At 39.5% G+C, this 14,173-nt stretch overlaps 1 protein-coding gene across 23 annotated transcripts in view; it reads right to left on the reverse strand.

The window, feature by feature from the left end:
* The window catches only part of ANK2 (ankyrin 2), a 494,244-nt gene that overhangs the window by 161,040 nt on the left and 319,031 nt on the right, over window positions 1-14,173 (reverse strand). For all 23 annotated transcript variants that reach the window (XM_056116828.1, XM_056116827.1, XM_056116850.1 and 20 more), the window contains one exon: window positions 11,292-11,390. In XM_056116828.1, coding sequence (XP_055972803.1) covers window positions 11,292-11,390 — 99 coding nt within the window. The remainder of the gene's footprint in view (window positions 1-11,291; window positions 11,391-14,173) is intronic.

Consider the following 14,173-nt stretch of genomic DNA (forward strand, 5'->3'; position numbering starts at 1 on the left):
TTTCTTGCTTCTCTGCACTGCTTTGCGAGCTCTGACGTTAGCATGTGATTGCCTGAGGCTCTCGCCAAACCATGTTGGTGAAACTTCTCTAGCTCCATGTAGAACTTCTCTAGGGTTCTGAAGACAGGTGTCTTTTTCTGGTTTTCCTGCTCTCGGCATTCCTAGAGCAGTCATGGAGATGCTGAACCAGTCGATTGTATTCCTCATAGATGTTGTCAATGACAGCATCTTCCCACATTGCCGCAATAGTGCCAAAGAGCTCCCAATTAGTGGTCATTCTGGGAGTTCTCTTCTTAAACTTTGCAGTCCTTTCTCCCTGCTCTGTGAAGTAGAATTTTGCATGAAGGAAGACAGTGGTCTGATCCTGTTTGGAATTTTGGTACAACAGCGACATCGGTCAGGCAAAACTGATGATTAAATATGATGTGGTCAATTTCGTTGTGGAATTTTCCACTGGGAGACTCCCATGTCCAACATTTAGATTCGTCCTTCTAGAACTGTGAGTTACCATGGATGGTCTTGGTTGACATAATGAACTCAGTCTCTCACCCTGTTCATTCCATTCTAGGCCATGGGTCCCGATGTGACGTTCTTCAGCTAATCTTCTCGGTCCTATCTTGGCATTAAAATCACCAACAATGATCTTGTAGAAAGTGTGGTCTTCTTTATAGAAACTTCTCTAGCTCCATGTAGAACTTCTCAATTTCTTCTTCATCATAGTTGGATGTTAGTACCTATAGATGTTTATTTCTTTTTGTTTTGTTTTGTTTTGTGGTCAATGCTCAGGGGTTACTGCTGACTCTGTACTCAGAAAGTACTCCTGGAAGGGGTCAGGAAGACCAAATGGGATGCCAGGGATTGAACCCGGGTCACTGGTGTGCAAGGCAAGCACCCTACCTGCTGTACTGCTCCAGTCCCACAGACGTTGATTTCTAAAAATGTATACAATAAAATGACATATTGTTGTACTTAGTGTTATTTCACTATCTTTAAATTAAATAGACCATTTCTCAGGAAACCTATGTCTAGAACTAATCACACAAAACTCAAGGTATTAAAATAAAAAATGATTATGGCTATGTTAAAAGTATGATACTCTGATATACACGTTTTTTGAAAACATGAAATGGGTTTTGAGAATGAGGTAAAATTTCAAAAAAAAAAAAAAGCAGATGAAACATTTCCAGTAGGAAACAAATTTGCTCTTGCAAGTAATGAGAATTTAAATAAAATTTGTTGGGGATAGACAGACTGTAGGATAATCTGGGCGGCGAGAGAGAGTCATCCGGAGAGCCCTCGATCATACATCATTCTTCTGTGTATGTATTTTTTACAACAGATAGTACACAGCCTGGGTGCTAATCTTGTACATGGCAGACCTGGATTGACCCTGGCACCCCATAAAGTCCCCTGAGCTCTGCCAAGAGTTATCTCTGAATTCAGAGCCAGAAGTAAGCCCTGAGCACTGTTGCGTGTGACCCCAAAACTAATAGGTAAATAAATAAAATGCGTGAATATTTTTCTTTCATTATTGATTTTGCACACATAAAGCTTTTATTTCAGTTGTTGACAGAATTGTAAGTTTATCTATCTCCAGGTAAAAAAAATTCTCATTATACACATACAATTTTATAATAATCTATATAAATGCCTCTATGTTCTTTATGCAATAAAGAATTTTAACAATAAACCTGAAATTAAATTTGAAGATATTGTGCCCTACTCATTATAGAATAAAAAATTTCATTTCAGCATAGAGATAAAACTTTAACATAAAGTTCATTACAATTTAAATTTGAAATTGAGTAAAAACTAGCTTCTGATACATCTTCTTTTAAAAAATTGTTTCGATATTTCCAAATCACAAAACATCTTTAGTATATAATAATTTTAAAAAACTCAGTTTGCTTGGGGTTATTTTTAATGTACTTTTTTTGGCAACTTATGTCATAAATAACTCAGTGGATCAGTGACAAGAGGAAATATGTCACTTCCAAAAGCAAATGTGTTGGAGACTGTGTATAGACCCGTGTCACTGATAAAATTAACTCTAGAACAATCTATGTGAGGTACTTTAATGTTATCGCAACAGAGTAAAATCCATAAACTATTTGGTATCTAGCGATACTAATGAAACTGATTATAATTTTATTATTTTGTAAGCGAATACGTATCATGAGGAACAAAGAACTTTGACTCTCCAGACCCAAATACTCAAAACAAGCAGCAACTCTTTTACTTCTTAAGTGCTACTTCAGGTTTACACAAAAAACATCTGACATCAAAACACTCGATGTGGGACTGGAGAGACAGTGCAGAGGTTAAGGCACTTGCCTCAGATGTGGTCAACCTCAGTTCAGTCCATCTCTGGCATTGCATACAGTCCTCTGAGCTCTGCCAGGTGTGATCCCTGAACACAGAACCTGGAGTCAGCTCTGAGCACAGCCAGGTGTGGCCCAAAAGAAAACAAAAGCAACAAACAAAAAAAAGCAACACCCAGCCTTTCTTTTATATTATTGAATCACTATGAGATAAATCACTTTGAGCTTCAGTCATACAATGATTGAACACCCATCCCTCCACCAGTGCACATCTTCCACCACCAATGTTCCCAGTATCCCCACCCATCCTACTCTCCCCCTCATAGGGCTGAATGCAAGCTTAGACTGAGGGAGGCCCAGGTTTGATCACAAGTACCTCCAGTGGGAGTGACCCCCAGACACTGAGACAGGAGCCCCTGAGCAACACTGGGTGGAACCAAAATACAAACAAAATAATAACTTTCTCATCAAAAGTCACATTTCTTATATTGCTACCAACACCTGTAACTAGTAGCTTCGACTTTGTCAGTGAACACAGAAGCTGCTCAGAGAGCAATTTTACTGCGAAGACACACGTCCAGAACATCTTCTCAATGAAATCAAATGATTACTCCCTTCCACAGTTTCAATCCCTTTTTTACAATTAATGACTAGAGTTACTTCCCATGTGGCTTCTAACAAAGATGAAAATATAGTTGAGGGCACTCAGAAGTAAAAACACACTGACATACTCCATTGGGATTTGAACTTTATTTTCTTCACTTTTCAACATTTTCCTGCCTTTGATTCCAAAAGATTTGCTGCAAAGAGCTTAGTACTCAGCAGTGACCAGAGTTACCAACATTCCAAAGTCTTCCAATGAGAAAACAAATCAAATAAACAAAAGTTCAGATTCCTAGAAACAGAGAACCGTAAAGGGCTTGGAGGGGTCAGAAACAGGAAATAACAGGTCAAAGGCTATTCCCTATTTCTCTCAGAAATAAATTCTGAGAATCTGATAGGAGCACCTACAATTTAGTTCATCACACTGAATATTACAAATAAAATTTGCTCGGAGAGGTTAAACTTTCCCACCAAAAAAGAAAGATAGATCATGATGAACTCAATAGGTAGGAGGGTGTGTGGGGGGGAATCCTTTCACAATGAATATCTATATCACATTATTGGGTTAGACAAAATATATCTGATCATTTTATTTGTCACACTCCAATATATCTGTAAAAATCAACTTAAAAGTTATCTATGAAAGATAAATAAATAAATGTTGTTCAAACCAGATGCCTTGATAACTTTTATTTGGTACCATGATTTTACATTTTTAGCGTTTTTTAGGTGTTGTCTTTATTTATTTTTGGTTTGGTGGATATACCTGGCTATGCTCAGGACTAGCTTTGTGCTGAGGAATCACCCCAGGCAGTCTTGGGGGACCACATGGGATACCGGGTATAGAACCCCAGTCAGCTGTGGGCAAGGCAAGTGCTTTACCTTGTACAAGTACAAGTACAAAGTAGTACAAGTACAAGATAGTACAAGTGCTATACTATCTCTATGGCTCCAAATCTTCATTATCTTTTGTAATCTCTGCCTCTAAGATGGTTCTGAAGCTCTTGAGCATCTGCCCATATGTGAGCTACTGGGATGGGGGTACAGGGAGCTGAGGGCTGACCCAGGGCTGCCACCCACTTTGACTGTTTGCTGTGGTCCAGGTAGTTCCCTTTTCAAGTCTAGATGGGAACAGATGGGCTTTTCTGTCAAAACTAAACTGCATTTCTCTGTTGAGAGAAAGATGGAACTCTGCCAATTTTTCTCTTCTCCCTATAGTTCTTACCTTGTTACAAATTTAGTTCTTTTAAAATTCAATAATATGGGACTGGTATGGGCTGTGCAGATAAAATAAGGAGGTAGTTACAAAAATATGGATTTGAGAATGTCTGCACCAGCATTCATTCACGTTCCAGGATGAAACGGCAACTAGTAGTTAGTCTTTTCAATACCACCTATACCCAGAAAAATGACCCTAATGACAAAAACACATTATTTTTGTTTGTCTCTGTTTTGTTTGGCTTTCATGCCACACTCAACAATGCTCAGAGCTTATTCCTAACTCTGCACTCAGAAACCACTCCTGTCAGGGTTCAAAGGACCATATCATGTATTTCAGCTATGCATGTATGTGCGTACATACACGTATTTGCCAATGTGTGTAGGTCTATGTTTGTGCAAATGTGGGTACACACATATATGTATATGAGATTATGTGTGTGCATGTGTGTATGTGTGTGTATGTGTGCATGTGTATGTGTGCATTTAGCAAATTCGTGGATTTAATGTTGGAACTGTATTTCAATATATAGTAATTTCATTCTATAAAAATCTTTAAAGACATCAATTCTCAAGCATATTGAAAAACTGGAGAGCTTTAACTTCGCTGATCATCATTGTAACTTCAGAAAATATGTAAATTGCGATAGTATTTTTCCCAGTTTAAAAAAAAAAACCAGAAACCTTATTAAGAAATGTATACATCTGAAGGGGGGAAAAGAGCCAAAAACTGTGGCCAATGCTCTCATTTTATATACTCTGCCTGAATGCGTCTGTGTGAGAGAGAATGTGTGCATGTGTGTGAGTGTGTGTGATAAAACAGAATGTTCCATTATGCGTTTTTGTTTTGAGAGCTGAGGATGGTTCCGTGGCCATATGGAAGCAGTTTATTATAATGGGCATGCTGGCCAACTGTGTAGGCTGTCTTCCTCTTCAACACCCAATTCAAATTATTTGTGACAATGGGTGTATGTCAATGAAGAATAACTGTTGGAAGGTAGACCTGAAAAGGTGTTAGTGGCTATGCGCACCCCTGACATTCTGGAGAGACAATAAAGGATCACGTGATCTTGCGACCAATTATTCATGTCAGGGTTTGAACATCTCAATGTCAACAACAAAATCACAGGGGGATCAGCTCTGTGTTCCAAGGAGCAACGTGTTCTCCTGGAATAACATCTCCCGGATGAAAGGAACAGGGCAAGGAGACAAAATCATTCAAGAAAAGTAGAAGGAAAAGTTTAGTTTAAAATGATATCAGGAGAACCAAGTAAAGGATGCTTGGAGGACGCACTTGGGATGTGAGATGTGTACTGAAAGTAGACTAAAGACTGAACATGGTCACTTAATAACTGCACTGCAGACCACAACACCCTGAAGGAGAGAGTAAAAGGGAATCTGCCTGCCACAGAGGCAGTAGGGGGGTGGGGGGAGGGATACTGGGAACATTGGTGGTAGAGAATGAGCACTGGTGTAGGGATGGGTACTCAATCATTGTATGACTGAAACGTAAGCACGAAAGTTCATTAAGTCTCTAACTATCTCACAGTTTTCATTAGCGATAGCACAGCGGGTAGGGCGTCTGCCTTGCACGTAGCCAACATGGCTGACCCGAGTTTGATTCCTCCGCCCCTCTCAGAGAGCCCGGCAAGCTACCGAGAGTATTCGATATGCCAGACACAGTAACAACAAAGTCTCCAATGGAGACGTTACTGGGCCCGCTCAAGCAAATCAATGATCAACAGGAGGGCCTAAAATAAATAAATAAAATTATATGAAACAGTTGCCTTGTAGGCTATCGACCTGGGTTCAATCCCACCCCCCCAAGCCCTGTCAAGAGTGATCCCTGAGCACAGAGCTAAGAGTCAGTTCTGAGCTCAGCCAGGTGTGGTCAAAAAAAGAGATTTAGACTACAGAACATCTTATTTGGACTCAACACTAAAATAAGATGAAAAGAAAAAAATGACAGAACCTCCTGTTTCTATAATGAAAGAAAGGAAAGCCAAGAAATGCTAGAAAAGTAGAATATGACATAGATGGGAAAAAAGTGTTTCCAAAAAGACATCAAAAGTCAATTTCAGAAAGAATATTTATATCTTCCAAGTGTTAAAAATGGTGCTTGGTACAGCTCACTAAGGGAATGGCTGAACTGTGAAAGTCTCAACTCTGAAAAGATCTTAGAGTGTACTTTCCCCCTTAGTTACCTAGCTCTGGGGTAAAGCTGTTAGTTATTCCTAGCTTCTGAGTCAGTAAATCATCACTGACTCACAATTACAAAGATAAAATGAGATTAAGTCGCATACAACAACATACTTTAAAATGAAGAATTTGAATGCAAGAGTCTGCATACATTCTTAGTTTAGACTATGGTTTAGTGGTAGCTGCAATCTGTTCTCTCTCTCATACACACACACACACACACACACACACACACACACACACACTTCCTTCAAGTGTCTCTTAGGGTACCAAAAAGATATACTAATGGGTTGAGCACATATTTTGCATGTCCAGGTTTGACTTGATATGATCCTCCCCAAGACCCACCAGGATCAACTCCCAAGAGCACTGAGCTTGGAGTAGCCAGAGCACAACTGGCCCCCTAAATAAACCAACAACAAACAAAAAAAACAAAGTTTTTTCCTGGAGTCTTTAAGTCCATCCCTTCTTTTCTCTGGTCACATATTTGTTCCTATGACTCTCAGGGACTGCAAACATCTTAGATTTATGGAACATGTAAGAATTTAAAAAGCTACAGCTCTCCACAAGTGTGCTTTGCTTGGCATCAGTCTGGGCCACATCTGGTGGTGATGTGTCTACACCAGCCAGGACTGAGAAGTGGTCCAGGCGGTATGTGGAATGGGCTTGCAAGCAAGCCTGGGCCCCCTGCGTACGCTGCACGTGCTCCATCCCTCCGAGAATCCCGGGCCCTTCCTGCAAATTCTATGGTCTCATACTTCACGCTCCCCTTTGTTTCTATCATACAGAGGTGTAAACTACTCTAGGATGTAGTCTTTTTTTTAATTATCCTAAAATGGACACTATATAAACCAAATTGCTTTGTGAAAATAAAACACAGAAAGCTGTTTTCAGATTTCTGTGTTTAATGAGAACAGTCATGATGATTTTTATGATTTTACATAAGGCGAACACAATAAAGATAGAAAGAAAAAAATGTTCTCCTCTATAAGGAACAAAAAGTCCCATTTTTATAGAGAAAGTGAAAGAAGGGAAATTTCTCAGGCTAGATTTCCTTGATAATGAGAACGAAATCTCTTTCACATTTTCAACTTTCTTTCTTTCTTTCTTTCTTTCTTTTTTTTTTTTTTTTTTTTTTTTTTTTTTTGCAGAGCGCTCGTATTTAAAATTCGTCAAAGATGCTAAGTGCAAACTTTCTTCCTTATGCTCTTTGCAAGGATTCAACTTTTTGGAGAGTCTGCTGATTTGGACCTTCCTCAGGATTGGGCCAGAAGAAAAAGAAATTTAAAAAATCTCTCTGCAGTGAAAGAAGAACGAATATGAAATAATGAAAAGCAGTGTTGCCTGGATATAAGTTAATGGGGAAGAAAATAAACCACCTGAGTCTCGCCTGTCTGTAAGGAAACAGGTCCAAAGCAATCTGGCACACAGAGGATGGAGAAGAGACAGGAGGCCCACATTCCTGTCAGCACAGCTGTCACTCTTCACATCTGTTTTGTTCAGAGAATGACTTAAATTCCAAAGGAAGTCTTACATGTGCTAAACACACATGTATACAGTCAACTGCCAACTTGAGCGGGGCATTACACCAAAGCTGCTAGGGAATTAAAAAAAAGGCCTCTTCTTGGGATATGAATTGCCTGACAGGAATTGTAGAAATTTTCAGAAATGAAACTGGGTGGTTACATTTTAAAGGGCAAGTGGGCCAGAGCAATAGTACAGTGGGTAGTACATTTGCCTTGCACTGGGCCGACACGGGTTCAATATCTGGCATCCCATATGGTCCATTGCACACCACCTTAGGAGTAATTTGTTACTCCATCTTAGGAGTAATTCCTAAGTACAGAGCCAGGAGTAACCCCTAAGCATCACTGGGTGTGACCCAAAATGCAAAAAACAAAAAGTGCTGCAAGTATTGAAAGGAACTTTTAACTCTGACAATATTTTTTTTAACTTTTTCAAAGTAGGGGTTAGAGCCTGAGGTCAGACAGGGGTTAAGGCACTGGCCTTGGATGCAACTGATCCCGTTCAATCATCAACACCACATCCAACTCCTGAGCACAACCAGCAGTGATCCATGAGCACAGAGCCAGGAGTAAGCCCTGAGTATAGCTAGGTATGGCCCCAAATGCCACACCCTCACCTCCTGCATCAAATCCAATTGTATCTTAAATAAGATGGAGCTAGTGAGAATTATCTGGGGCAAAGAACTTGTGTAGGATCTCAACAGTCCTAAAGTCATGAGTTCACGTACAGAAATGAGCCAAACAAACAACCTGTTTTATACATAATTCTAGCACTTTAAGTTTAATCCTTAAGTTATAAAAATATCCTAAGTAATAACAAATTTTCATTGATAACCATAATTTAATGTTAATAATGCCATAGGTTTTATAAAAGAATTACTTTGATTTCTTTCAAAAAGGTAGTTTTTATTATTAATTTGTCTTACTCCAGGACTTTATCACAATGTAAAAATCAGTTTGAAGTTTTTGAAGTTTTTCAGCAAGCTAGTCTGCAATGTAAATTTTAACTGAGCTATTTATATTCAGTGCAAATAAAGATGATGTTAAACTCTTAAAGATAACTTAAATTTTCTTTTAAGATCATTTATAATGCAGCATGATTATAACTATAATTACCAGATGTAGTGACTCTGAAAAGAAAGTTTTTTATTAAATGATTAAATTATTTTAGCTTCTTCTCCTTGTAAAGACTCCAAAGCATGTAACTTTCCAATAACCATGAACAATGAATGATACAGCTCTAATCCAGTGTGTGACTTGTAGCATTTGCAACTGACCATATTCATCAAATCTATATGTTCAACTAATCATTTTGAGAAAAGTAACCAGGCTCTTTCTGTTGATCATAAACAGTATCACTGTCCATATGAACTTCCTGTTCAAGAGATGTTCCTTTGGGCAATAGAAATAGACTGGGGACCAGAGAGATAGTACAGCAGGTAGGGCACTTGCCTTGTGCACAGCCTAACTGGGTTCAATCCCCGGCACTCCATCTGGTTCCTTGGAGCACCACTAAGAGTGATTTCTGAGTGCAGAGACAGGAGTAAGCACTGAACACTGCTAGATGTGGCCCCAAAACAACAACAAAACAAACAGAAATGGTCTAGGCACTCATTTCCAGGTTTCTTTTACAAGTCCATAAGCTATTGGCACATGCACTGAGTCGAATCAATGATGTGTAAGTCCGACGGCCTCTTGGTACAGCTTAATGCTTGAGCCCAGCGTTCTCTACAGACTCAGCAGCAGTGATTCTCAGAACATCAGTGTGATCTGAGAATGGAGGGAATGAAAATTCTCTGGTCCTCTGGAAGAGTAACCCAGAAACTCTTGGGAGGGACCTAGACATGTGTCAAGGCCAGAGCACTATGCTGCAAGCAAAAGTCTGAGAGCTTCCACTCTGAAGCAAAACTGGAATCTCTAGCTATAAAGAAAAGTCCGGAACTTTTCCTTACTTTGGAACAGGAGATTTTACCTAAGTCCTCTGTTTTCACACCTGAGATACAATTATGCTTTGTAGAATACAAAGACATTCTAAACAGTTTGTATCAATTTAGAAACATTTTTTTCATTAGGTAAAGATTTTAGAATAAGGCATATTCTTGATAAATGTCAAAATATTGGGGTCACTGAAATAGTGCATGGTTAAAGCACTCACTTTGCATGAAGCTAACCCGAGTTTCATCCTCAAGTGTCACTTGGTCCCCTGAGTTCCCACCAGGAGTGACCCCAGGGCACAGAACTGGGAATCATTTACTGTCAGCCCTTTTCACCATTGGTGTGTATATAATGAAAATTTGGGGGTATAGGGGAAATGTGATTAGTTAAAGCAATAAGATTAGATTAACAGCTATAGATAACAATCACATCTCTATATGATAAAAATAGAGAGAATCTCGTCCTCCAAAATTTTAGTAGGATGTTCCCTATAACAAAAGTAAAAGAAAACAGGGTTGAAAATAAGTTTTCCCACTAGTTATTTTATAGGTCAGGATTTATGCCATTTATAGACTAAAGTTCTGTCTGCATAATGGATAAACGAGCAACATAGGAAACATTCCAAAACAAGGGCCATCAAAGCTAATGTGGTTCTTCCAAAGAATGGATAGAGAGAAAATGATTTAACAAAAGCTCGCATGGTTTGGTCTGTGTTTCAAAAAAAAAAAACTATAAAAAATTCAGAGCATAAGTAGATCTGGATATAATGAATTACATCTTAATTTCCTCCTAAATACATAGTAGATATCAAAAGCAAAGATTTGGGCAAAACAAAATTACTCCCCCTTTCTCTAAAAAAAAGAATCAAGTTTACAAGGTATTCTGATGATTATTTAAAATTCGATCTTGGTTTCATTTCATCTTAAGAACACATATTTCCTATCTTGTAATTTTAGACTACTTCCACATTCCATGCATCATAAGACCGTGTAAAGATTGAATTTTCCTCCTTCCTTTACTGATTCTGTAAAACCCCACAATTGGGGTGTCAAATAACCAAGGTAGTGTGATTCCCACTTTTAGCAGACTTTTCCACTGAAATGCTAATCTCTTGAAAATTTTTAAATTTTAAGGAGTGAAAATGCTTTTATAGAGCAATACAGAACTAGCATGAATAATTTATATTTCACAGATGCCGCTGTCAACTTGGAGAAAACACTTCATATTCTTTTCAATGCACTTAAAGATAATGATAATGGTGCACGTGTCAAATTTTCAGTTATATTAAGAGATCGTTATACATCAAAAAAATAAAAGAGAGAAAGATATGTCACAGCATAAGTTAAGAAAATAACTTGGCTAAAATAAATAACAGAAGTATTTATAGTAAATGTTTCTGCTTAACAGCTGGGCAAAACTATTGAATCAATTTCACCAAGCTGTTCTGACTTAAATTCATTCACGTTAGAGGAACATCTGAATGGAATACCTGAGATTGGGCGTTAATGTTGGCACCTTCCTTAACGAGAACTTTGACAACCTCAGCTTGTCCAGCCAAAGATGCGATATGAAGAGCAGTGTTTCCTTTCTGTTTTTGAGAAATAAAACATAAAATGTTAGTGCCTTCCATACTTGGGAGAAATCAAATGATACATGCACTTTCAGCTTGTAGATGATTTCAACTGGCTATCATCAAAATGACTTTCTCATTGTGGACTTCCTTTTCCAACCTTCACAATCCTGGTGTATGTTAAAACACAGGAAGATCAGGGGCTGGAGAGACTGAGCCAGGTTTAAAGTTCTTTCCTGGCATGTGGTCAACCCCCAGTTCATTCCCTGGCATTGCATCTGGTCCCCTGGACACCACCTGTAGTGATCCCGGAACAGAGACAGGAGGAGCCTCCAAGCACCCTTTGGGCGGCCAAAACCCACCTCCACTTTCCATTTAAAACAAAAAAGACAGGGCTGGAGAGATAGCACAGCGGGTAGGGCATTTGCCTTGCACACGGCTGACCCGGATTCGATTCCCAGCATCCCATATAGTCCCCTGAGCACAGAGCCAGGAGTAACCCCTGTGCATCGCTGGGGGTGGCCCAAAAAGCAAAAAAAAAAAAAAAAGACAGAGGAATTAAGTAATTTTGTGTGTGTTTGTTCCTATGCTTCTGTGTAAGACAATATCACCATGCACAAGATTTATTCAACACCTATACAGTCCCACATCTAGAAAATATTAGCCAAAATCAAGCAAAATGATGCTTATGTCATTTTGTAGGGAAACCTAGGAATTTTTTTCTTTTTTTTTTTATTTAACTTTTATTAGTGAAACACCATGAGGTACAGTTGTAGACTTACAAATTTTTGTGCTTGGGTTTCAATTATACAATGATCAAATACCCATCCCTCTACCAGTGCCCATTTTCCACCACCACGGGTCCCAGTATCCCTCCCATCCCCCATCCTCCCACCCCACCCTGCCTCTGTGGCAGGGTATTCCCTTTTGTTCTCTCTCTCCTTTTGAGTGTTGTGGAAACCTAGGAATTTTTAAGAGGTACAAACTGGCTTTACTTACAGCTAATTTTCTAGTCACTAGAGCACATGATTGGTGTTCAAGAACTTTGGGGCGGGTGGGGGGTGTATGTTTTACATGAACCCCTGATTTTTACCATTGGCTTCATTGAAATTTACCAAAATTGTATCTACTGTATCAAGTACACAGGAAAAATAATGTAAACCTTTCATTAAGAGGAGGCATAAATGAAGATGAACAGACTTGTATAATGTGATGAAAATCAATCTCTCTCTCTCTTTCTCTCCCTCTTTCACACACACACACACACACACACACACACACACACACACAAAAGTGAGCAGAGCTGCCACATCGCAGGTATATGCTGGAGACAGTCCCACTTGTGATGTCACAAACGCCATGAGAGGCCTTGAACAGCTCCCAAGGTCTTTACTGAGGGTTTGATTGTCTCCCCTCTTGTTTTATTATTTCTCAAAAATGTTTAAGCTTCCCAAGAAGCCCCAAGGGGTCTGTTTCTGACTTAGCCAACCAGACCTTACAGTTCAATGCAAGGATCAAAAATGTGCTTCACCAGGAGGATTACTCCATAACTTAGAGGCCAGCCGGGTATCCTAGAGGAAAGGGCAGTTCAGATAGAGAAGGGAGCACCAAATAAAGGGTGTTTGGAGGATCCTCCCAGGAGGGGAGATGCATGTCGAAAGTAGACTATGGACTGAACATGTTTGCCACTCAATGCCTCTTTTGCAGACCACAACACCCAAAAGAAGAGAGAGAACACAGGGGATTGCCCTGCCACAGAGACAGGGGGGATGGGGGGGATGGGGGTGGGAGGGATATTATCCATGGTGGTGGAAAATGGGCACTGGTGGAGGGATGGGTATCTGATCATTGTATAATTGAAACCAAAGCACAAAAAATTGTAAATCTACAACTGTAAAAAAAAAATAAAATAAAGGGGAAAAAATGTGCTTCAGCTTGGACCCTGCGATGCTGCATTACCCGGCAGTGCTTGTGGGTTTCCAGGGCAGCACTTGGCAATGCTCTGGGGGACCATGAGGTGCCAGGGGTGTCACAGGGGTCGGCCTCATGCCAGGCATGTGCCTTAACTCCTGTACTGTCTTTCCAGAACCACCTCATGTCATGAAGCACTTCCAGTAGATTTATTTCAAGATGTAAAATGGTATGGCTGAATCCAAGATTCAAAGAGGAACTGTATTTTAAAGGACAGAAAATGAGAATAAAATAATGTATTCAGCCCAAATGTGATAGGTTTGATGACTCTAATGTATTTGCATGAAAGACTCAGGAGACAGGGATGCAGCTCGGTGTAAAGCACTTGCCATGCGTGTATGTGACCTGGGTTCTATCCTTGACAACTCACAGGGAGCCAATCTTTCACTGTCTTGCCAAACCAATCATCTTTTTTAAAAATAATAAAAAGCTTAATTTTTTTCCTTTGGCTTTTGAGCCATGCCCAGTGATGCTCAGAATTTACTCCTGGCACTACACCCAGGAATTACTCCTGGTGGTGCTCAGGGGGACTATATGGGGTGCTGAGGATCAAACTCGGGTCAGCTGCATGCAAGAAAAACACCCTCCCTGCTGTACTAATGGTCCAGCTCCCAAAAGCATCATCTTTTAAAACTAGTGCAACATTTACTCATGGTCATGGATTAATTGATGCAAATGTTTATTCTTTACTTCCAAAGTAAGGAGTGCAGTGAACTTCTATTTTAATCTTCTTTGGAATTACCCTGAGATCTCTGTTGTTGCTTTTGTTTCTTTCTTAGATTTCACCAGGCTTGCTGCATCCTTGCAACTGTAGGACGGATGCGTATTTG

Source organism: Sorex fumeus, unplaced genomic scaffold (genome assembly GCF_029834395.1).
Source record: "Sorex fumeus unplaced genomic scaffold, SorFum_2.1 ptg000033l, whole genome shotgun sequence".
NCBI classification, from domain to species: Eukaryota; Metazoa; Chordata; class Mammalia; order Eulipotyphla; family Soricidae; genus Sorex; species Sorex fumeus.